General features: G+C 37.1%; 1 protein-coding gene across 4 annotated transcripts in view; it reads left to right on the top strand.

Annotated features, from left to right (window-relative positions):
• FER (FER tyrosine kinase) overlaps positions 1 to 26,766 on the top strand; it is a 460,995-nt gene that overhangs the window by 225,450 nt on the left and 208,779 nt on the right. For 3 of the 4 annotated variants that reach the window (XM_027545473.1, XM_027545474.1, XM_027545476.1), the window contains 2 exons: positions 2,755 to 2,958; positions 16,525 to 16,647. In XM_027545473.1, coding sequence (XP_027401274.1) covers positions 2,755 to 2,958; positions 16,525 to 16,647 — 327 coding nt within the window. The remainder of the gene's footprint in view (positions 1 to 2,754; positions 2,959 to 16,524; positions 16,648 to 26,766) is intronic. The other variant, XM_027545475.1, reaches the window with a different exon arrangement.

The following is a 26,766-nucleotide window of genomic DNA, read 5'->3' as shown; positions in this document are numbered from 1 at the left end:
AAATTAAAAAAAATTTCAAGCAATCTGAAAATATCGGGATGCTGTTGTAAAATATGAACAGACATGTATCAAACTTTGCAAGTTATAAACCTTTTCAGTAGAAATTTTAATACCTGATATATTTTTAAATAAATGTAAAATATTTATAGCAATAAAAAAAAATAAAATAAAACAAACAAACAAACTTAGATGTTTCAGAATGATTTTTTCCCCCAAAATGTATTCCTCACCTTCAGATGCTTAAATGAATTTCTGTGTTAGCTGAGCTTTTGTATTTCCAATGCCCTTCTGACTTAATGAATTCCCCAGGGTCCTTGTTGTCCCACTTCTAAATAAATCAACCTTTTGGAGGATAGGCTGATAGGAGAGGAAATCAAGCACATGATATCCTTGTTTGTGATGCTTTTCTATTATGTAGACCTTTTAAAAAAGAGATAATAATAAAAAGTTTTTTTTGCCTAAAAGTGACACTGAATTTCTTTCTATATTGATTCTTCTCAGAGGAAAAAATCAATAAAACACTCGCCATTGGCGAGACTTGAAAATATTTCTATAACAGTAAAAGTTTTAGTGTTTTCTATATTGAAATCCATTGTGACAAAATTTTAAAGAAGAAATATTTAATCATTCTGACCACCTACTTTATAAACTGTTAGTATCAGTATACACAAAAATTAATTTCATATGGATTATGCATTTGTTTTAAAAAAATAATTATTTTTTTTTTCTCATAGTTGTGGCTAGTTCTTTATATAATTCAATTGTAAACCCATTTTGGGAATACAATTTAAATTGTTTTGAAAGTAAAGTATTTGTCATAATTCTAACAAAAGAAAAGGCTTATTCAGCTTATAAACAATTTCCATGTACAGATGCATCATATATGTATTTAAAGAATTAATCTCACAGTGGCAGGGCTTCCTTGGTGGCTTGGATGGTAAAGACTCTGCCCGCGATGCGGAAGACCTGGGTTCATTCCCTGGGTTGGGAAGATCCCCTGGAAAAGGAAATAGCAACCCACTCCAGTATTCTTGCCTGGAGAACCCCATGGACAGAGGAGCCTAGTGGGCTGCTGTCCATGAGGTCACAAAGAGTTGGACACGACTGAGTGACTAGCATTCGCACTCACATGGTGGTAGAAGTAGAAACCAAACTGTGTACTCTTCTTTGAATTCTGTTTGGGATTTCTCAGTTTTTTAAGTCAGTAGGATGGGCTTTGGCTAATATAAAATGGAACTTTGACCAGTAAATTTTAGGCCTCTTCAAGTGATAAAACTTGAGGGCTTCCCTCATAGCTCAGTCAGTAAGGAATCTGCGTGCAATGCAGGAGACCTGAGTTCGATTCCTGGATTGGGAAGATCCCCTGGAGAAGGAAATGGCAGTCCACTCCAGTACTTCGGCCACCTGATGTGAAGAGCTGGCTCATTTGAAAAGACCCTGATGCTGGGAAAGATTGAAGGTGGGAGGAGAAGGGGATGACAGAGGATGAGATGGCTGGATGGCATCACCGACTCAATGGACATGAGTCTGAGTGAACTCCGGGAGTTGGTGATGGACAGGGAGGCCTGGCGTGCTGCGATTCATGGGGTTGCAAAGAGTTGGATACGACTGAGCGACTGAACTTAACTGAACTGATTCTTGCCTGGAAAATCCCATGGACAAAGGAGCCTGGTGGGCTACAGTCCGTGGGGTTGCAAGAGTCAGACACGACTTGGCGAGTAAACCACTAAGTGACAGAAACAGTGCAGGCTCTCTTCAAGCTAGTTCTCATTTACCAGAAAGGTGCCTGTGCCTTACCTATGAAGAGTTCCTATGACCTGGGGCAGTTCAGTTTCTGTGGGTGATAAACAGAAACAAACAAACAACTTTTTACTTGTAACCATAAGATGTATGCTTTCATCTATTATTTTTTTAATATAAATTTATTTATTTTAATTGGAGGCTAATTACTTTATAATATTATATTGGTTTTGCCATACATCAACATATTAATTAGAAACATTTCAAAGAAACATAACCAGCTCTGAGTTACCTCTATTTGTTGTTAGCATTTGGCCTCCTAAAATAACGGATGACTTGCTTCCTGCTGCGCTCATGGCTTGTATCCCCCCCGCCTTGTTTTTGTCGCATGTTTGCCATTGCACCTTGGTGGTTTCAGGGATGCTGTTTCAGCTGAGCCTTTGTCTGTTGTTGCTGTGTAGGATCAGGACCAGCCCTGTGGCAGAGGTAATGGTTAAGGAAGTCGGAGGAGCAAGGATGAGCAGGCGCAGCAAGAGGAAGCCATAGTGCTTCTGGAACCCATGACGGGGGCAGCCATGTGATCAAGAGTTAATGCCAAAAAAACATATAATTCAACTTTTACTTCTTTGAAAATGAAGTTGTTTATGAAAAGTGTCCCTGATAATACTCTCATTTCATCATAATCCTCTGATTGAAGATTTTTAAATATATGTATTTTATAATATGGTGACTCAGACTACAGTGCTAACTCTAAATGCTAATATTGTGTGTACCTATGTCTGATAGAAAAAACAAATAATCTTGCAGTATTTAAGGGTATGTATTACACTTCAGCATCAGTGCTCCAGGAGGTATTAAAAGATTATGAACATTTCAGATTTTTCAGATAACGTTTAATTGGTCAATTAAAGGGAGGAACATAGGTAAGAAGTATTTATAATTGCTATTAGTCCTACCAGAAAAAAATTGCTATCTTCTCTAACTTAATGTGTTTTTTTTCAATATTTGCTTAAGTTCTGTGATACGATCCCTGTACTTGAGAAACCTCTGGCAGAACAGGACTGGTACCATGGTGCAATTCCCAGAATAGAAGCGCAAGACCTGTTAAAACAACAAGGAGACTTCTTGGTGCGAGAGAGTCATGGGAAACCTGGTGAATATGTCCTTTCTGTATTTTCTGATGGACAAAGGAGACACTTTATCATACAATATGTTGATGTACGTTTCCACTTTAGTTTATATGTATATTTTGATGTAGTTATTTGAGGTATACTTGTAATAAAATGATGAATGATTTGTGGTAAATGCCTATAACAGTAACTTTAGCACTTAATGTTTTTTTAAATTCCTTAACTTTAGTGCTCCAAAATGCACTGAAATTTTCATCTTTTAAAGGAAATATGCATTTTAAAATATTAAGTTAAAAATAGTTACAATTTGCATTAAATTTAAATGCATTAATATTTAATATTTTAAGTTAACTTTGTTTATGATCCTTTAAACTAAAAATGAAATATGTGATTATTACAATTTTTTTCTAGAGAAACTTAACTATGATTTTTATGCTCTTAAAATTGGACCTTGAAATTGCACAAAAATGTTGCCACAAGATTTTTAAGAAGTATTTTATTAAATAATAATAATGAAGTACCTTAATGAATGAGATGGTGATAGTTGAATTGGTTTTATGATTCACTGAGGATTAATGGGTTTTTTTCCATTTAAGTATAAGCTTTTATTTGTTGGTGTTAATGAACAGTAAATAGGAATTTAGGAAGAATTTTAAAAGTGATCAAGTCACATTGCTTGTTATACTGATTTATTTATTGAAGTTTAAGTATTGTAAGCTGTTTCCTTTTGTGTTGCATTCTTTATTAACCACTAAACAGATGAAGAGTGTTTCAAAATTCTTTAATTTTATCCACTGAGAAATTTTAAACTTTTTGGCATAGGAAGGAATTAATGCTTCTGTTTGTCATTTTTTAACCTCATCATTTCAAACAGCATGCATTTTCAAGCTGGCTGCCTATAGGATTTCAGTAAATGTCCAGGCACTATAGCGACACTAAGTACTTACAAGAAGATTGAACCATTATCATTAGATGAATTTCAGAAGGTTTTAGGAACATATATGTTCCAGTTCATACATAGTTCATATAACATATAAATTCATCTAATGATAATACATTACATTTTATCTATGTGTTACATAGATATAGTTCTGAGCTGAAATTCACATATCATAAAAATAACCATTTAAAAGTGGCATTTAGTGTAGTCACATCTAAGAATTATATTTAAAGGAAAATAGATGCTGATCAGATGGGTTAAGATAAGCCGTTTAAAGTGTATATTATGTTAATTTTGTATAGTATTCAGATCTCAACTTGATGATTATAATTGTTTACTCTCATACATCAAACTTACTGTTTCTAATAGTATATCATTCCTTATTTCCTTGGCAAACTGTTTTATAATTTGCATCTATCTTTAAATTATGGGTGTATTGATAGATACCCTTCCTTATTACAACCTGTAACCATGTTGGCAATATTTGTAAAATGGTGTGAGAATTTAGAAGGAAAGAGGGTAGGTAAAGTATGAACTAACTACAACTTATATGAATGTTTCCTTCTATTTTCTAAGCTCTAAAAGTTACTATTTTGAAATGTTTCATACAGTAAGACTGAAATATTTCTTTTATTACCTATTATAGTTTAAAATGTAACCTCAGGAATTTAAATTAGTTTTTTTAGAAACAAAATGGAAAGGGTCCACTTGGAAATTATCACCTGTCTTTATATTTCCATTTTGTTTTAAGTAACTAAAGTGAACAGCATTATATATTCAAAAAATGAGACATTGTTACAAGTTCACATTTAAAGATTTTATTTGGCTTCCTCTGACATTGAAATTTTGCAGAGATCTTTGAGAGTGCCTATGTTTCTGTAAATGCCTCCAGTTTTCCACTGCCTAATTTTATTTAATTTGCCCTCCTTATATAATGTTGAGTTCTTCAATCATAAGAGTTTTGAGGTGAAATAGACTACTGGGAAAAATTTTAATTCTTTTTCTTTTTATGTAGGTGATTCTTACTTGGTCTAAAATTATTCCATTTCCTTCGTCATATACCTGTTGTCTGGAAGGGTTTTATAAATGGGGAAGTCATTACCAGATATTTATTATATTGCCTATTGAAATTTTATTCCGATCAATGACTTTTTAATCCATTACTAGATTATAAAAGCTGTACATAAGTGAGGGGACGGGTGTCCTCAGAGAGGAAGATATAAAGACATATAGGATTTTAGAAAATGGAAAAAATGTCAAGTAGTAGACCAATGGAAACTTGGGTTTCAAGCTCAGATATGTACTTGATAAGCTCTGTGGTTTGGGATGTAATGGGGGTAATAGCCAATACAGTGCTTGTGAGAGTCGGAGAGTGAATATATTCTTATTAAGTGCTGTGCAGATCATTAGGCATTTTTACCATTGTTTGAACACTTTATTTGAGAAAACATACAAATTTACTTTGTATGGAATATCAATGTAATTGGAGAATTTAAAAATTCTTTCTGGTTCCTGTTGAGATTTATTTGTGAAATTTAAATAATGGTAGAAATGTTATTTTGAAAATCATGTATTTAAGTTTGAGGCATTCATTGATCACAAATAATGTTGTTTTTAGTAACGTTGTCTCTGCCAGCTAGAGTCTAGTTTGGCAGCTAGTTTGAAGCTTTATTTTTGTGTGCCTATCAGTTATTTTACAACATGGTATGAGGCCACGTGCTGTGAACATTATGGCTGACCTGCATGGATGCAGATACTTTCAGTTTTCACCTTTCTTACTATGCTAGCAGAGAATGTCTGTTGTTTTAGCTAGTTCAAGCAGGGACAACTGTACTTTTTATTGGATGTTAATGTATTAAGCATATCTAAGTATCTGAATCTCAGTGTAATTCTAGTGTTACTGACTATTCCATAGTTATTAACCTGTTTATGGTGCATATTGTAAAGTCACAGTTAGAGTTTGTACCTAAAACTATTTATCTTGTGTCATAAATATTGGTAGATTTTCATAGATTCAAATAGCATCGTTAGATTTCATATGTTAATGTATAATCAAATCCTTGCTTTTGTATAAGATAAACAAAAATATGTGATAAAGTATTTCAGAGGAAACTTTTATGCTGTTATTAATAGGAAAGTACCAATTCATATTTCTCTGATTTATTTATCTGACACATTTGCTAAAAACACATTTTGGTAAAGTATCATTTTATTCATGTTGGGAGGGTAGGAAGTATCCATGTTGGCAAGGTAGGAAGGTGAAATTAAAAATGCATGGCCTACTGCTTGGTGAGCTTAATACCTGGTAGGTGAGACATTAGTAGAATTTATGAACAGAGAAACATTAAAGATGCAGAATTAGAGATGACTGAACCAAACATTTGAATTAACATCTGATAATGAATTGAAAAATAGCAACATAGTAAATATTTTAAAATAAAACTTGGGGGAAAGTCCTCTGTATAATTGCATATCATCATTTTTTATTTCTTCATTCATTTCAATTAAGAAGTACTAGTTGAGCAAGTATTCTGTAGGACCCTGGGATGTGGGCCAATCAAAAATAACACAAAAGTGGAGGCCATGAGTAGTATGTGAAATTAGGTATCTCAGCATGTTGTATCATCAGTTCATTCAGCAGGTACTTACTGGATGTCTGTCATGTGCTAAGTTCCGCTTTGAGCTGATGGATTAATCTCTGAATGTACCAGACAGGTTTGCTTTGTTTTGTTGCCACAGTCTCTAGGCTCTTTGAACTACCTTTTAAATCCATACTATGGGTCTTCAGACAGACTGAGTGAAAGTATATACAGATCCACAGTTTGTTTGTATGACAGTCAATTCCAAGTTTGTAGCCTTGTCCTTGTATGCTAAAGATTCTTTTAACTGTTTCACTACCCAGCCATTCAAGGATTCAAGAGAAGGCAGTATATATACCTTGAAGTCAAAATGAAACCATCATGAGATATCATTTTCTGTGCCCCAGGCACATAAACAGGGACTTAGGAGACTTCCTTCTTAACAATAAAACAAATCCATTCCAAACCCTGATTAATTAATTTCCAGGAAATACTAATTGAGTGAGTGCTTTTGAGGCCCAGACATATCACGATGGAGCTTACATGGTGGGGAGAATTCGTGGTCATTTATAAATCGCATACAATATATGAATTTATAAACCATAGTAAATGCTATAAAGATACACAGTGCTCTGAAAGCTTTTAACTGGAAAACTTAAGGAAGTTAATGTTTGAGACAACATCTGAGGAATGAATAAAAGTTAACTAGGAGATGCCATGCCAGGATCATTTTAATATTATTCCTCAGGTTCCCCAACAACCTTTTCTGTTTACTGGTTTAACTGGTAATATGTTACAACTAGTCAATGTGCTGTTTTTATTTGAGAAAGCTAAAATTTATGTTTTACATTTTTAGATTTGGGTATTACCCCAGAAAGGAGTGTTTTAGCATTTTGCTTTTATTCAGCTTATTCATCTTGGCCTCTTTCAGAAATGATTTTCCTTTTTTCCTTTTTATTTTTTTCTGAAGCATGCTTATCCTCAATTTCTTTTTTTTTCAGATCTCCTCAGGCATAATATTTCAAATTAACATTCATTGAATCCCCTTCTCATTTTTATGTGCTTATGCTGTTCTGTCTGACTTTCTTGCATAATAATAGTCTTCTGGAAATATGTGTAGCAACAAAATCTGATTCTGCTTTTTATGTGTTTTTCATCAGTATGCATGATTGATTCTTAAGTTGCACAGTGATAAATCAGGAATGAATTCTGGATATTGTGAATGTTTTAAAAACAAAAGTAATGCATACTCTTAGTGAAAATTCAGAAATATGTATCACAGAATGTGTGCTTCACAGTAACACCCCCTTATAGACTCAGGGAATATTCTTTGAGATTTAAAAAATATCTAATAGTATGTATCTATGTAATTCTTATTTTATAAAATTGAGCCCTAGCATATTTTTATTTATACTTATTTTTTAATATGTTACTTGATTTTTAAAAATGTAATACAAATGACAGTCAACACAATTTTGTCAGAATTTGTGGAAATTTATTGTCTACTACTGTTTTTATTGCTTCTTTTGAAATTCACATAGAAATCATTAGTAGCTCCAAAAAGAAATCTCTTATTTAAAATGAATATGAATTCTCTCAGTCACATTATCATTAAAGCCACATTAATAGTCACATTATTATTAAAGTAGAGAAACTTTAAAAGAGCCTATCTATATGTGAACCCAACCTCTTAGCTGAATTATAATACATTTGCACAGATTTGTACAAGGTCAAATGTAATATTTGGAATTTTGAGTGTATCAAGAAACAAGTCTTCAACGTTTTTTGAATGTACTTTTTAGTTTTTTTAAATAGAAGTATAAATCGTCTTCCAATGTTGCGTTTGTTTCAGGTGTACATCATAGTGATTTGATATTTTTACGCAGTGCACAATGATCACTGTGATAGTCTAGTGATGATCTGTCACTATAGCGTCATTACCCTCTGTTGACTGTGTTCCCTGTGCTATGCAGTATGTCCCATGACTTCTGTGTTGTATAGCTAGAAGTTTGTACCTCTTAATCTCCCCTACCTGTTTCTTTCATCCCTCTACCCTCTTCCCCTCTAGCAAAGACCACTTTGTGCTCTGTATCTATGAGTCTGCTTCTATTTTGTTAGTTTTGTTTTTTAGATTCCATACGTAATATTTGTCTTTCTCTGACTTATTTCACTTAGCATGGAATCTTCTAGGTCCATCCATGTTGTCACAGATGGTAAGGTTTCATTCTTCTTTATGTCCAATTAATGTTCCAATGTGTGTGTGTGTGTATATATCTTATTTCCTTTCCATTCATCTATTGATGGATAATTAGGTTGATTTGATATCTTGGCTATTGTAAATGATGCTGTAATAAACATAGGGATGCATATATCTTTTCTAAGTAGTTTTTATTTTCTTTGGAAAAATACCACATTGAGGAATTGCTGGATCATATTATACTTCTTCCTAGGTGGCACTAGTGGTAAGGAACGCGCCTACCAATGCAGGAGACAGACAAGGGTTTGATCCCTGGGTCGGGAAGATCCCCTGGAGGAGGGCATGGCAACCCACTCCAGTATTCTTGCCTGGAGAATCTCATAGACAGAGGAGCCTGGCGGGCTGCAGTCCATGGGGTTGCACAAAGTCAGACATTCCTGAGCACACACATATTGCAGTTCGAGTTTCAGTCTTTTGAGGAAGTGTTATACTGTTTTCTGTAGTGACTGCACCAATTTACAGTCCCACTGACAGCACATGAGGGTTCTGTGAATGTGCTGTTCTTCACCGTAGTTGTTTAGATGAACTTTATGAGCAACCGGCCTTGGCATTATTTTTAGATTCTTTATCTTCATCTTTAAGAAAGGGAGTTGATGGGTTTTGCACTGTGTTAGGACTCAGGATGTCCCTGATGTCAGAAGGATTGCTTTAAACAAGTAATTGCCAGAAGTCAGTTTCTCCTTTCAGCCCATGAAGGGGGTACCGCTGTTTGTGTTACTCTCTGTATTACTCCATCATGATTGCTGTGTCAGTGGCAGAAAGCCACCTTCAGATTAAAAACTAGATATGTTCGTTAGAATTGGAAACTGAAAATTCCCATTATTTTATTCACAATTTCTCTAGTTAGAAGAGATACATTAGAAATTTATACAAGATCTTAGGACACTAGTGGCTAATTTGAAATTTCATTTTCTCTGTCAGCTTCATCTCATTATTACATTTTATTAAACACTCTCCTGTTTGACTACATCTAGTTCACCTTGATTCATGGACCTAACATTCTAGGTTTCTGTGAAATATTGTTCTTTACCGCACTGGACTTTACTTTCACCACCAGATATGTCCACAACTGAGCGTCGTTTCTGCTCTGGCCCAGTCACTTGGTTCTTTCTGGAGCTATTAGTCATTGCCCTCTGCTCTTCCGCAGCATATTGGACACCTTCCGACTTGGGGCTCATCTTCTAGTGTCACATCTTTACTGAACATTGATGTCTTAGGAATCAGTGAACTAAAATGGATGGGAATGAGCCAATTTAATTCAGATGGCCACTGTGGGCAACAGTTCCTTAGAAGAAATGGAGTAGCCTTCACAGTAAATGGGAGGCCAACATGCAGTGTCTAGGTGCAGGCTCAGAAACCACAGAATGATCTCAGTTCGCTTCCAAGGCAAACCATCCAACATCACAGTAGTCATAGGCCCCGACCACTGATGCTGAAGAGGCTGAAGTTGACCGGTTCCTAGAAGACCTACAGACCTTCTAGAACTAGCCAAAAAAAATAGATGTCCTTTTCATCATAGGGGACTGGAATGCAAAAGTAGGAAGTCAAGAGACACCTGGAGTAACAGGCAAGTTTGGCCTTGGATAACAAAATTAAGCAGGGCAAAAGTTAACAGAGTTTTGCCAGGAGAACACACTGGTCATAGCAAAGACCCTCCTCCAAAAACACTAGAGACAACTCTACACGTGGACATCACCAGATGGTCAATACGGAAATCAGGATGATTATATTCTTTGCAGTCGAAGATGGAGAAGCTCCATACAGCAGGAAAAACAAGATCTGGAGCTGAGTGTGGCTGTGATCATGATCTCTTTATTGTACAATCAGACTTAAATTGAAGAAAGTATGGAAACCATAGGCCATTCAGGTATTACTAAATCTAATCCCTTATGGTTATACAGTGGAAGTGACAAATAGATTCAAGGGGTTAGATCTGATTGACAGAGTGCCTGAAGAACTATGAATGGAAGTTCATAACATTGTACAGGAGGCGGTGATCAAAACTATCCCCAAGAAAAAAGAAATGCAAGAGGGCAAAGTGGTTGTCTGAGCAGGCCTTACAAATAGCTGAGAAGAGAGAAGCGAAAGGCAAGGGAGAAAGGGAAAGATATACCCATTTGAATGCAGAGTTCCAGAGATAGCAAGGAAAAAGAAGAAGACCTTTTAAATGAACAGTGTAAAGAAGTAAAGGAGAACAACAGAATGGAAAAGATTGGACATCTCTTCAAGAAAATTGGAGATATCAAGGGAACATTTCATGCAAGGATGGACATGATAAAGAACAAAAATGGTAAGGATCTAACAGAAGCAGAAGAGATTAAGAAGATGTGGCAAAAATACACAGAAGAACTATCGAAGAAAGGTCTTTAATGACCCAGATAACCAAGATGGTGTGGTCACTCACCTAGAGCCAGACATCCTGGAGTATGAAGTCAAGTGGCCTTAGGAAGCACTAGTATGAACAAAGCTAGTGGAGGTGATGGAATTCAGGTTGAGTGACTTAAAATCCTAAAAGATGATGATGTTAAAGTACTGCACCTAATATGTTATCAAATTTGGAAAGCTTAGCAATGACCACAGCCCTGGAAGCAGTCAATTTTCATTCCTATCCCAAAGAAGGGGAATGCCAAAGAATGCTCAGACTACCATATAATTGTGCTCATTTCACATTATATTAAGGTTATGCACCAGATCCTTCAAGATAGGCTTCACTAGTGCATGAACCAAGAACTTTCAGATGTAGAAGCTGCATTTACAAAAGGCAGAGGAACCAGAGATCAAATTGCTAAAATTCATTGGATCATATAGAAAACAAAGGAATTCCAGAAAAACATCTATTTTGCTTCATTCACTACAAGAAAGCCTTTGACTATGTGGATCACAACAAACTGTGGAAAATTCTTAAAGAGATGGGAATACCAGACCCCGTTACCTGCCTCCTGCGAAACCTGTTTGCAGGTCAAGAAGCAACAATTAGAACTGAACATGGAACAACAGACTGATTCCACTGGGAACAGAGTACCTCAAGGCTGTATATTGTCACCCTGCTTATTTAACTTCTGTGCAGAGCACATGATGAGAAATGCCAGACTCGATGAATCAGAAATTGGAATCAAGATTGCTGGGAAAATATCAACAACTTCAGATACGTAGTTGATACCATTCTAATGGCAGATAGTGAAGAGGAACTAAAGAGCCTCTTGATGAGGGTGAAAGAGAAAAGTGAAAAGCTGACTTAAACCTTAACATTCACAAACCAATTTGCCTTGATTCAGGGACCTAACATTCCAGGTTCTTATGCAATATTGCTCTTTACCGGATTGGACTTCGCTTCTCTCACCAGTCACATCCACAACTGGGTGTTGTTTTTGCTTTAGCTGCATCTCTTCATTCTTTCTGGAGTTATTTCTCCATTGATCTCCAGTAGCATACTGGGCACCTACCAGCCTAGGGAGTTCATCTTTCAGTGTCCTGTCTTTTTGCCATACTGTTCATGGGGTTCTCAAGGCAAAAATGGTGAAGTGGTTTGCCATTCCTTTCTCCAGTGGACCATGTTTTGTCCGAACTCTCCACCATGACCTGGAATGTTAGATCCATGAATCAAGGCAAAGTGGAAGTGGTCAAACAGGAGATGGCAAGAGTGTATGTCAACATGTTAGGAATCAGCAAACTAAGATGGACTGGAATGAGTGAATTTAACTCAGATGACCATTATATCTACTACTGTGGGCAAGAATCCCTTAGAAGAAATGGAGTAGCCCTAATAGTCAACAAAAGAGTTCAAAATGCAGTACTTGAATGCAGTCTCAAAAATGACAAAATGATCTCTGTTCATTTCCAAGGCAAACCATTCGGTCTCACAGTAATTCAAGTCTATGCCCCGACCAGTAATGCTGAAGATGCTGAACGATTCTAAGACCTACAAGACCTTATAGAACTAACACCCAAAAAAAGATGTCCTTTTCATTATAGGAGACTGGAATGCAAAAGTTGGAAGTCAAGAAACACCTGGAGGAACAGGCAAATTTGGCCTTGGAGTACAGAATGAAGCAGGGCAAAGGCTAATAGAGGTCTGCCAAGAAAATGCACTGGTGGTCATAGCAAACACCCTCTTCCAAAACACAAGAGAAGACTCTACACATGGACATCACCAGATGGTCAACACTGGAATCAGATTGATTATATTCTTTGCAGCCAAAGATGGAGAAACTCGAGACAGTCAGCAAAAACAAGACTGGGACCTAACTGTGGCTCAGATCATGAACTCCTTATTGCCAAATTCAGACTTAAATTGAAGAAAGTGAGGAAAACCAGTAGACCATTCAGGTATGACGTAAATCAAATCCTTTACTGTTATACAGTGGAAGTGACAAATAGATTCAATGGATTAGATCTGGTAGATAGAGTACATGATGAACTATGGACGGAGATTCATGACATTGTACAAGAGTCAGTGATCAAGACCATCCTCAAAAAAAAGAAATGCAAAAAGCAAAATGGTTGTCTGAGGAGGCCTTACAAATAGCTGTGAAAAGAAGAGAAGTGAAAGGCAAAGGGGGAAAGGAAAGATATACCCATTTGAGTGCAGAGTTTCAAAGAACAGCAAGGAGAGATAAGAAAGCCTTCCTCAGTGATCAGTGCAAAGAAATAGAGGAAAACAATAGAATGGGAAAGACTAGAGATCTCTTCAAGAAAATTAGAGATACCAAGGGAACATTTCATGCAAAGATGGGCTCAATAAAGGATAGAAATGGTATGAACCTAACAGAAGCAGAAGATATTAAGAAGGGGTGGCAAGAATACACAGAAGAACTGAACAAGAAAGATCTTCATGACTCAGATAATCACTATGGTGTGATTGATCACTCACCTAGAGCCAGACATCCTGGAATGCAAAGTCAAGTAGGCCTCAGGAAGCATCACTACGAACAAAGCTAGTGGAGGTGATGGAATTCCAATTGAGCTATTTCAAATCCTAAAAGATGATGCTGTGAAAATGCTGGGCTCAATATGCCAGCAAATTTGGAAAACTCAGCAGTGGCCAATGGACTGGAAAAGGTCAGTTTTCATTCCAATCCCAAAGAAAGGCAATGCCAAACAATGCTTAAACTGCTGCATAATTGCACTCATCACACACGCTAGCAAAGTAATACTCAAAATTCTCCAAGCCAGGCCTCAGCAAATCGTGAACTGTGAACTTCCTGATGTTCAAGCTGGTTTTAGAAAAGGCAGAGGGACCAGAGATCAAATTGACCAGAGATCAAATTGCCATCATCTGTTGGATCATTGAAAAAGCAAGAGAGTTCCAGGAAAACATTTACTTCTGCTTTATTGACTATGCCAAAACCTTTGACTGTGTGTATCACAATAAACTGTGGAAAATTCTGAAAGAGATGGGAATACCAGACCACCTGACCTGCTTCTTGAGAAACCTGTATGCGGGTCAGGAAGCAACAGTTAGAACTGGACATGGAACAACAGACTGGTTCCAAATAGGAAAAAGAGTATGTCAAGGCTGTGTGTATTGTCACCCTGCTTATGTAACTTATATGCAAAGTACATCTTGAGAAATGCTGGGCTGGATGAAGCATAAGCTGGAATCAAGATTTCCCGGAAAAATATCAATACTCAGATATGTAGTTGACACCACGTTTATGGCAGAAAGCAAAGAACTAAAGATCCTCGTGATGAAAGTAAAGAGGAGAGTGAAATAGTTGGCTTAAAGCTCAACATCCAGAAAATTAAGATCATGGCATCTGGTCCCATCACTTCATGGCAGATAGATGGGAAAACAGTGTCAGACTTTATTCTGGGGGCTCTAAAATCACTGCAGATGGTGACTGCAGCCATGAAATTGACAGATGCTTGAGCCTTTGTAGAAGTGTTATGACCAACTTGGACAGCATATTAAAAAGCTGAGATATTACTTTGCCAACAAAGGTCCATCTAGTCAAGGCTATGGTTTTTCCAGTAGTCATGTATGGATGTGAGAGTTGGAGTATAAAGAAAGCTGAGCGCCCAAGAATTGATGCCTTTGAACTGTGGTGTTGGAGAAGACTCTTGAGACTCCCTTGGACTGCAAGGAGATTCAACCAATCCATCCTAAAGGAAATCAGTCCTGAATATTCTTTGGAAGGACTGATGCTGGAGCTGAAACTCCAATTCTTTGGTCACCTGATGCGAAGAACTGACTTGTTGGAAAAAACCCTGATGCTGGGAAAGATTGAAAGTGGGAGTAGAAGGAGACAACAGAGGATGAGATGGTTGGATGGCATCACCAACTCAATGGACATGAGTTTGAGTAAAGTCCAGGAGTTGGTGATGGACAGGGAGGCCTGGCTTGCTGCGGTTCATGGGGTCGCAGAGTTGGACATGACTCAGCAACTGAACTGCCTGAATTTTATATTGCACAAATAGAGTTTGAGTTTTTTTATCCTTTATCTGGGAAAATATCTTCCAGTAATGTAAGTAATATCCAAATTTGGAGAGTTCGGAAATTTCTTGTTTCTTACCATGCTGCTGCTGCTGCTGCTAAGTCGCTCAGTCGTGTCGACTCTGCGACCCCATAGACAGCAGCCCACCAGGCTCCCCTATCCCTGGGATTCTCCAGGCAAGAGTACTGGAGTGGGTTGCCATTGCCTTCTCTGGTTTCTTACCATAGGATTTTCTTAAAAACGGAACACATTTGTATCTGTATTCATACACATGTACATGGAGCTATTTGTGAATAATCAGATGGGAGCCTTTGTTACACAACACTGTACCGTAATGCTCCTTTCATTGAAAATAGCCTCAATAAGATGTTTTTCATTGCTAAATTTATTGCCATTGGTTCTTTCATAAGATTACCAACGGATGTGCCTTTTTGAAGTCAGAGGAAAGTGGTTTTGACAGAGTTTGGGAACATGTTACTAACTTCATGTGTTGGAATCACAAGTGTGAAGGTGTGACTGTGCTGATGTGCACAGATTTGTCTCTGCTGCATTTTCTCTATCAAGTGTATGTGAATGACTGTATAGTTTTGTTTTGTTTTTTTGACTGTGTGGTTTGATGAGAGAATAATACATGAATAACAATGATGCTGAAGCTGAAACTCCAGTACTTTGGCCACCTCATGTGAAGAGTTGACTCGTTGGAAAAGACTCTGATGCTGGGAGGGATTGAGGGCAGGAGGAGAAGGGGACGACAGAGGATGAGATGGCTGGATGGCATCACCGACTCAATGGATGTGAGTTTGAGTGAACTCCAGGAGATGGTGATGGACAGGGAGGCCTGGCGTGCTGCGATTCATGGGGTCGCAAAGAGTCGGACACGACTGAGCAACTAAACTGAACTGAACTGAACCCAAGTACAGAAAAATCAATTCATACTGTATTGATGAAAGGGAATATATGGTCATCAGAGGTATTCTTAAAATATTATTATATTGGATATACTTCTGCAGACTTTTGACATTATTTTTGATCTTGAAAGCTTTTTCAAATGAAACACATATCGTAACGTATGTATACATATTTCTGTTGCTTAAATGTATCCTGTATTTTATTTCCTTTGGTTATTATTTTAGCAAAGTGCATTCCAGGTCTGTAAATTATTCTTTTCTTCTGGGTTTTTTTTTCTTTTTACTATCTGAATTACTTTTAGTCATTTATGAAAATTAGTTTCTTGATGCAAAGATTATTTTTTAGCTTGTTGCAATATCATTTATCTTTATTTTTACCGTCTTAACCGTTTTTAAGTATATTATAATTCAGTAGTGTTAAGTATCTTCACATGGTTGTACAACAATAGATTTTCTTAAATGGAACTTTATTGATGGATGAAGTGTTGCTTAAGCAATGTTTTCATGATTATTCTACTTTATTGTTCTTTCTCCAGAATATGTATCGTTTTGAAGGCACTGGGTTTTCAAATATTCCTCAACTTATAGATCATCACTATACAACAAAACAGGTCATCACGAAGAAGTCAGGTGTAATTCTGCTGAATCCTATTCCTAAGGTACGTGCTTACGTTTACTTTTTTTTAACAAAAGGAAAAAGAAAGGACTGCTTCGTGAGTTATGTCACACACTAAATAAAGTCCTTAGGTAATTTATAATTTTGGAAACAAATATAGTTAAAGCATGAAATTTCCTTGGTTTTACTTAGATGGCAGATGAGTTGTCTTTTTATTCAGTGTTTGCTAGGTTACAAATGGCCTGTTGTTTTTCTTTTTCCTGTCAAGTTTTGAAAGACTTGAGGCTTTCCTTCGCACTGTAAGGTTCAGATTTTAAAAGGTTTAGTTTATAAAAGATTCTGAGATGTAGATGTTCAAGAAAATGTCCAGCAATTAAGAGTTCATTAGAATTTTACTTTTTGGTGTTAAGTGTATGATGTATTGTAAGATACTGGAATTTTAAAAAACTGCACTACTCTTCTCAAGGGCAGTAAATGATAGCTTCACTGTAGAGTCAGCCAGCTGGGTGAGAGATTGTTCTAGGTCAGTGTTACCTCTAAGATCTATCACAGCGCAGACTGCATTTATGTGCTTTAAGTGGTCTGTGAGGTAGTAAGTGGGTTGAGGAAGGCTTGTGTTTTTAAGGTGAAACCTGTGGCACCTGGACTAGGGGGAACAGTGGAGCCTGCCTAGCTTCTGGGCACTTCTAATGGTCCCGGAATTGAGTGGGGGTCAACAGGAGCCCCTTTCCTTAGGGCGCCATCTCACATGAGGAACAGTGTAGAAACAGGGAAGTCATAAAACCTGGGAGGTTAATATTTGCTGATTGGAGGTTTACATATCCAGGGATGACTTATAATATGAAGCAAGTATTATTCCCAAGAATGCTAGTATATAATCTAAATTCATCTGAAATTTTAAAAATTTAGAAAGCAGTTGTTGTATTTCCCTTTGTTAGCCTGGAGCATGGTGTCTGTGTTTGTACTTGTATTATGTATTTATTACTCACTCTTTATTTTTACATTCCACCCACAGAAGATTTCAGCAGTCAGTTACTAAACATTAATTCGGTGGCTAAAGAATTGTCCTTTTTGCATAATTTTCTAGAATTATGAGTTTGGCTCATTCTTTGTTAGTGTTTTTCCATTCACTTTTGTTTTATATTTTAATTGCAGAAAACCCTATAAAAATTCTCCTTTAGTCTGGAACAGGTTGTCATTTTTTTTTCTCTAGTTAAAAAAAGGTCTATTAATGTTTCTTCTTTCATCGAGGAATAACTGCTATCTGTTCTGTTTACTTTATTTACTATTAAAACATCAGTGACTTGCAAATTTATATTTCCAGCTCAGATATATATCTTTCCCAAATCTAAAAATTTTCTACTTTTCACCTAATACTGAATTAATCACATTTAACTACAAAATTTGTTCTTCCTTTATAGTAAATGGTATCACCAAATACCCAGCTGCTCAAACTATAAATCTAGGGGTCCTTTGACAGCTCTTTACCACTGCCCTGCCTAAGCACTTCAAGTGCCAGGAGTTTTGTATACTCAGTTGTACATGTGAAAGTATGAACTCAATTCTAGTATATCCCAATATGAAGTAAAGTTCAATGCGGTGAAAGTACCACAGTTTGACCATGTTAGGTTAATGAGAGATGCTTGGATTTTCAGAGATACTGATACTGTCAAATGATTTTGACTCATTTCACAAGCCAACCTAGTGTTTGCGTTGTCTACTTGCTTAGCCAAGTCTAAGTTGAGAGATCAGAGCCCTAAAAGAGGCACAAAAAAGTGCTTGTCTGGCCTTGGATATGAATATATAAGTAAAGCTATATCCCTCATAATATGAAATATTCCATGAAATGATCATAGAGAAATGGAGTAGATGCCCTGGACTTTTAACATGGCCAGTTATTCTTTTCCTCTCAAACCCCCAACTCTGGCTGTGGAGCCGATTATCCCAGCATTTTATAGCCTTAGTTATGAAAATAACTACACTGAAAGCTATAAAAGATTAAGTGGCTACGTATGATTGTTTTATGAGGTAGAAATTTGAAGTTAATCTAGTTGACTGTTAACTTGATCTAAAGTACTGATATTTGAAATATGCAAGTTATTATCTCAATTTATGGTAAATATTATTATGCACTTGATTTAAAGAATCATATCACTCTTTTAAAAGAAAATCACAAAACAGGGTTATGAGAGGAGGTAATTTTCAATCATGAGTGGGGAACAATTTTCTTATGCTAGTTTTATCTGTTACGTATCTTCTCTTGGAAAGTTATTTGTCGTCTTATAAATGGAATCTCTTTCCTGATTTAATTTGTGTAGGAAGTTAATGTCTTTGACCATATAATGTGCTATAAAACATCTAATTTCCATCTTGCCAGACTTCATTTTTAGCCTACATAAAGAATGCTATTTTGGTCTCAGTATAATTTCTGTTTATAGTACCTCACGCCTCTCTGCATTTGTTTCCCTCTTACTCATGAGAATATACGTGTACATCATATGTCAGAGTAGAGGACGTGGCGACCAGGGTAATTTCTCTCTTATTCCCAGAGGCACATGAAACTAGACAGCCTGAGTTAGAGAAATTGACTTTCTCATGATGATGAAGCGAACTGATGTTCCACCCACCCATCCCTCCCTCTGCCCTGGCTGACGTTTCCTCCTCTGCCTCCCAGAGCCTGTGGGAAGGTATGGGAATGAGAGAGGTGTCCCACACAGGTTACTGATCATGATCTTCATCATCCTAGCAGCACGGTGGGATGCACAGGGCCTGTTCTTTCCTCAGCTCAGACTCTGTTCCAATGTCACTTCATCGGGGAGGTCTTTTCTGACTGCTGCCTGTGAAATAACACCTTACCCCCTTATATCTCTCTCTTGTCCTCAATTTCTATTTGTTACAGTTCTGTTTACCTGACATCATACTATAGGATGTATTTTTGGTTGTCTATCTCCCGCAAGAGAAATGTAAGTTCTATAAGGGCCAGCATTGCATTTAATAATCAGTCCAGCCAGTACCTAAAACAGTGCTAGCTACTGTGTGCTCAGTTGCTTCAGTCGTGTCCGACTCTTTACGACCCTGTGGACTGTAGGCCACCCAGCTTCTCTGTCCATGGGATTCTCCAGGCAGGAGTACTGGAGTGGGTTGCCATTTCTTCCTCCAGCTAGCTAGTAGGTGTTCAGTAAATATCTGTTGAAGAATTGAATTCACTGGGCAATTGCTAGAAGCCAGGTACTTCCAAGCTTCTTACATGCCTTAACTGTATATATTGCCATGAAATAAATATTGTTACTAACCCCATACAATTATGAACCTGGAACTGAAGTTTACAGTGGTAAATTACTTTCACAAAACAACACAGCTGTTGGCAGAGTTGAGATATTCAACCCATGTTCTTAACTGCTATCTGTCTAGACTGTAGAGTCTAAATTTTAGAGGCTGTAGGGAATAAAATGTTTATTTTATGGGACATGTGTATGAGTTTAATGGAAAGGAAGTACCTTTGATTGCACAAAACAGTAAATGGAGAAAATCTTTACCATAGCAAAAACTATAGGTCTCTATAGAAGGAAAAATATTAGACTGTAATATTGGGTGACAGAGTTGTAATTTAAGGTATAGTAGAGGATGTTGTAAGATGTAGGTAAGGAAGACATCTAGTTCACCTTTAACATTTGAAAGTCTGGCTTGTGAAGCTTAATATTTCTTTAGATTTAGCTCTTAAAAATTTTTTTTCTTTCTGAATGGAAGTTAAAGTTCATGATTTAAATTCAGGAAAGTTAGGCAGTGAGCCATTAAGTTGAACCTTTAGGTAAATGACTTGCCTGCCAGCTTAAATCGAGTAATTCTGGCTTTTTAATCAGAATTTGTATAGTATGCCAGAATATTAGAAGCAGATTTTTGTGGAGAGAGTAAACCTGTGGCTGAAATTAACATGTCCTGAGGTGGCCAATTTCCGGTGACAGCTTCTTCGACAGACACATGCACACGAAGGGCAGAGAGGAGAGCGTTGCTTTTCATTGAGGTGCTCTGTTCATACTGTGAGGCTTCAGACCACTGAAGACTGTTCACTTTACCTTATACTTGAGTCACATAGTCACTACTTACCAGATACCTTATTTATTATAAAAAGACACAACTCAAGAAAAGTCAATTTTTCTCTGTAGATTTTGAAAACTATAAAATATATATACTTTCCTGTTCAAAAACTTTCTTTAACAGGACAAATAGAACAGAAGGAAAATTTGGAAGATTTTAAATTGTGAAGGAAAAAATGTATTCATAGAGTGTATAGTCTGTAGAAAACGCACTGGTCATAACAAACACCCTTTTCCAACAACACAAGAGAAGACCCTATACATGGACATCACCAGATGATCAACACCGAAATCAGATTGATTATATTCTTTGCAGCCAAAGATGGAGAAGCTCTACAGTCAGCAAAAACAAGACCAGGAGCTGACTGTGGCTCAGACCATGAACTCCTTATTGCCAAATTCAGACTTAAATTGAAGAAAGTAGGGAAAACCACTAGACCATTCAGGTATGACCTAAATCAAATCCCTTATGATTATACAGTGGAAGTGAGAAATAGATTTAAGGGCCTAGATCTGATAGATAGAGTTCCTGATGAACTATGGAATGAGGTTCGTGACATTGTACAGGAAACAGGGATCAAGACCATCCCCATGGAAAAGAAATGCAAAAAAGCAAAATGGCTGTCTGGGAGGCCTTACAAATAGCTGTGAAAAGAAGAGAAGCGAAAAGCAAAGGAGAAAAGGAAAGATATAAACATCTGAATGCAGAGTTCCAAAGAATAGCAAGAAGAGATAAGAAAGCCTTCTTCAGCGATCAGTGCAAAGAAATAGAAGAAAACAACAGATTGGGAAAGACTAGGGATCTCTTCAAGAAAATCAGAGATACCAAAGGAACATTTCATGCAAAGATGAGCTCGATAAAGGACAGAAATGGTATGGACCTAACAGAAGCAGAAGATATTAAGAAGAGATGGCAAGAATACACGGAAGAACTGTACAAAAGAGCTTCACGACCCAGATAATCACGATGGTGTGATCACTCACCTAGAGCCAGACATCCTGGAATATGAAGTCAAGTGGGCCTTAGAAAGCATCACTACGAACAAAGCTAGTGGAGGTGATGGAATTCCAGTTGAGCTACTCCAAATCCTGAAAGATGATGCTGTGAAAGTGCTGCACTCAATATGCCAGCAAATTTGGAAAACTCAGCAGTGGCCACAGGACTGGAAAAGGTCAGTTTTCATTCCAATCCCAAAGAAAGGCAATGCCAAAAATGCTCAAACTACTGCACAATTGCACTCATCTCACACGCTAGTAAAGTAATGCTCAAAATTCTCCAAGCCAGGCTTTGGCAATATGTGAACCGTGAACTTCCAGATGTTCAAGCTGGTTTTAGAAAAGGCAGAGGAACCAGAGATCAAATTGCCAACATCCGCTGGATCATAGAAAAAGCAAAAGAGTTCCAGAAAAACATCTATTTCTGCTTTATTGACTATGCCAAAGCCTTTGACTATGTGGATCACAATAAACTGTGGAAAATTCTTCAAGAGATGGGAATACCAGACCACCTGATCTGCCTCTTGAGAAGTTTTTATGCAGGTCAGGAAGCAAGAGTTAGAACTGGACATGGAACAACAAACTGGTTGCAAATAGGAAAAGGAGTTCGTCAAGGCTGTATATTGTCACCCTGTTTATTTAACTTATATGCAGAGTACATCATGAGAAACGCTGGACTGGAAGAAACACAAGCTGGAATCAAGATTGCCAGGAGAAATATCAATAACCTCAGATATGCAGATGACACCACCCTTATGGCAGAAAGTGAAGAGGAACTCAAAAGCCTCTTGATGAAAGTGAAAGTGAAGAGTGAAAAAGTTGGCTTACAGCTCAACATTCAGAAAACAAAGATCATGGCATCTGGTCCCACCACTTCATGGGAAATAGATGGGGAAACAGTGGAAACAGTGTCAGACTTTATTTTTCTGGGCTCCAAAATCACTGCAGATGGTGACTGCAGCCATGAAATTAAAAGACGCTTCCTCCTTGGAAGGAAAGTTATGACCAACCTAGATAGCATATTCAAAAGCAGAGACATTACTTTACCAACAAAGGTTCGTTTAGTCAAGCTATGGTTTTTCCTGTGGTCATGTATGGATGTGAGAGTTGGACTGTGAAGAAGGCTGAGCGCCGAAGAATTGATGCTTTTGAACTGTGGTGTTGGAGAAGACTCTTGAGAGTCCCTTGGACTGCAAGGAGATCCAACCAGTCCATTCTGAAGGAGATCAGCCCTGGGATTTCTTTGGAGGGAATGATGCTAAAGCTGAAACTCCAGTACTTTGGCCACCTCGTGCGAAGAGTTGACTCATTGGAAAAGACTCTGATGCTGGGAGGGATTGGGGGCAGGAGGAGAAGGGGATGACAGGGGATGAGATGGCTGGATGGCATCACTGACTCGATGGATGTGAGTCTCAGTGAACTCCGGGAGCTGGTGATGGACAGGGAGGCCTGGAGTGCTGTGATTCATGGGGTCGCAAAGAGCTGGACACGACTGAGCGACTGATCTAATCTGATCTGATAGTCTGTTGATAACACTCCAGTTCTATTATTTTATTAAATATTTTCAACAACTGTGAACTGAGTGTTAGTATTATCCCCATTATTAGATGAGGAAACTCAGAAATATCTAAAACCACATTTCTCATAAATTTCAGAGTGGTAACATGAAAATGATTCTGTTCTATTCATCATTTTTTAGTACAACCCTAGCTAGCATAAATTATAATGTATAGTCTTTGTAATGTCAATAGTTAAAGAAGAAATTCTTTCCGTAGTTCAGTATTCTACCAGTAGTATGTACCAGTGAACTTGACAGTTACAGTCCCATCTCATATGAAAATTAATCTAACAAGAACTATAATAACATGTTGTATTCAGGGAAATACAGATAATATCTGAATGTTTACCCTTCATTTTGCATAGTTTGTAAAGTCAAATTAAGTTTGGATTTTAGGTTTGTTCCATTTAATGAAATAACATAACATAGTCATCGAACATATAACACATAGACTGACTTTCAGCTTTCTGTCTTAAAGTTTACCAGCAGGTATTGTGAGGAAGAGCAACGTTGGACTCAAAAATTAATAGACCTTGGAGGCCACTAATGATTTCTTATGTGATGTCTCAAAGGAATTTCATGTATATGTCTGCCTTAGACTGTCTTAAATATCATATTTTTAGTCTGAGGAGCAAGGTTTTTTGATAGATAAGAGTATTCTTTTTATCTACCATATAAATAGATGGAAGGGTGATAAAATAGTCAGATGGGGGCTGAAAGGTGAAAAGAAATATCATTAAAGTTTTTTTAATGTAGATTAAAGGATAAGATTTGGTATTTACAGCACAAACGTTGCCCGGAGTGTATCATTTCATCATTTTAAAATATTTACAAAATCTGTGCATATGGACCCTGGGAAAGGGAAAGTGTTAGTTGCTCAGTCATGTCTGACTGTGTGACCCTGTGGACTGTAGCACGCCAGACTCCTTTATCCATGGAATTGTCCAGGCAAGAGTACTGGAATGGGTAGCCATTCCTTTCTCCAGGGGTTCTTCCTGATCCAGAGATCAACCCCAGGGCTCCTGCATTGCAGATGGATTCTTGATTGTCTGAACCACTAGAGAAGCCCAAGAAGCACATAGAAATGTACACAGAAAATGTATAAAAGGATTTCTAGTATGAACATGGTTACGTAACAACAGTTTGTCCCTGTTACCTGTGGAAACCATAGAATAATAACAACAAAATAAAAAAGTATAAACTTCATTTTTCACGAAACTAGGAGCTATATATTATCCACAGACTTAAAAAGTACATGTTTAGGTAGCCAAAAGCTCCTTTGCTTTGGCAAAAGTTGTGTAGCACAAAGAGAAGAGGTGATCAAAGAACCAAGTTGCTCTAGGTCTTATTAACCTCTAGCAAAAATACATGTTGAAAGGAAAGAACTCTAAATTTCTGTATTCTTTGCTTGCATCAAAGAATGCAAGACATGTGTGGGGAAAATAAAAATTTTCATATAGCTAAGTGATACAGACAAAACTGCACTTGGAGGAAAATTCAGTACCTTAAAAACTTAACATTGATTAAACAAAAAGAATGAAATGAATGCGTTAAACATCTAATTCAAAAAATTAAGAGGAAAAAACACCACAATTAAAAGGAAAGCAAAAGAAAGAAATTAAGAAAGATAAAAGGACTGGAGAAGGCAATGGCATCCCACTCCAGTACTCTTGCCTGGAAAATCCCATGGGTGGAGGAGCCTGGTAGGCTGCAGTCCATGGGGTCGCCAAGAGTCAGGCACGACAGAAGTGACTTAGCAGCAGCAGCAGCAATGCTTCTTTAAAAATGCAGTGCTTGGCAGCCTGTTAGAAAGATATTTTCTGGGAGGTTGTTGAAATGCAGTCATGGACCTGCCTCAGACTCACTAAATTAGCTATCCTACTTTTTAAAAAATGTGTTTATTTTCAATTGAAGGATATGACATCTACTTTTTAATAAGATCCCCAAGTGATTCAGGTGCACATCGTGACTGAAGAAGAAAAAACTAGTCTAAGGTTTCTTGAAATTTCTATGATTTGAATTTTGAAAATGAGCTATGAAGCTTGCTAAACACCAGCATACATTTAATCAATATACTATAAAACAGCAATTAGCTTTTATGTTTTATTTCCTTAAAATCAAATTTAACTTGTATGAAAATTTAATAAAATATTTTAATCCTTTCAAAAAAAGTAAAAGGAATAACTTAAAATATAAAAAATAAAAAACAAAATATATATATAATAACTGCTTTTTATAAGATCAAAAGAAAATTAAAATACTCGCTAATTTATTCAAGAAAACACATACCACACGGGGCTAATATCTAATATATAAAGAATCTCTAGAAATTAATGCTGCCCTGGTTGCTCAGACGGAAAAGAATCTGCCTGCAGTGCAGGAGACCTGGGTTTGATTCCTGGATTGGGAAGATCCCCTGGAAAAGGAAATGGCAACCCACTCTAGTATTCTTGTCTGGAGAATTCCATGGACAGAGAAGCCTGGTGGGCTGCAGTCTGTCAGATAAAGACAATCATAAAGGAAAATTAGCAATGGGGATGAATGGATAGTACAAAAAATGAAAATACAAATGGCTTTTAAAATATGTCAGATGATTATATCACTCAGAATAAAGGAGTATTAAAACTAGGATGAGATATCATGTTTTTACCTAGCAGATTGCCATAAACTCAGTTTGATAATTTACTTTCTTGGCAAAGATGTACAGATAAAAACCCTTGGACAATTTGGTGCTGGGGATATAAATTAGAAAAACCTCTGTTGGGCTTCCCTAGTGGCTCAGCTGGTAAAGAATCTGCCTGCAATGCGGGAGACCTGGGTTTGATCCCTGGGTCGGGAAGATCCCCTGGAGAAGGGAAAGGCTCCCCACTCCAGTACTCTGGCCTGGAGAACCCTCTTGGACAGAGGAGCCTGGTGGGCTACAGTCCACGGGGTCCCAAAGAGTTGGACACGACTCAGCGCACACATTGTAGAAGGCAATGTGGCACCATCTATAAAAATGACAAAATGTAGATACGTTTACTGTGACTTAGCAATATGACTTCTGCAACTTATCCTTTAATTATATGTGTATGTATGAAATGATCTCAGTATAAGGTTATTCACTGCAGCATTTATAATATCAGGAAATTGAAATAACTCAAATGTTCTTTAATAGGAGTCTGGTTAAATTATTGTACCCCATCCAGTGTAATACCGTGAATGAGAAAGCATCTATGTTCTGGTTGGAGAGAGTTCCAAGATACAGAAGCAGTGTTTCTAAAACTCTTTTTTCCCATAATGCATAGAAATTGCATATTATATCGAGTCGCAGGACATACCGAATTGGAAATGTTGGTGTGGATATGTCTTCATAATTGAGAGAGATTTTATGGAACTTTTTATATTTCTTAATGTGATGTGTTCTATTAAGAATGCATCCAAAAACTCGACATCCAAAAAGTTGATTTTATGAATCTCAGTTTGAAAAATATTTTATAAAGGATTTTTAAAGTAACAGTGTGTGAATTTAGAA

This window comes from Bos indicus x Bos taurus, chromosome 7, assembly GCF_003369695.1.
Source record: "Bos indicus x Bos taurus breed Angus x Brahman F1 hybrid chromosome 7, Bos_hybrid_MaternalHap_v2.0, whole genome shotgun sequence".
NCBI lineage: Eukaryota > Metazoa > Chordata > Mammalia > Artiodactyla > Bovidae > Bos > Bos indicus x Bos taurus.
The sequence above is the reverse complement of the archived record's forward strand: the minus strand, read 5'-3'. Positions and strand labels throughout refer to the sequence as shown.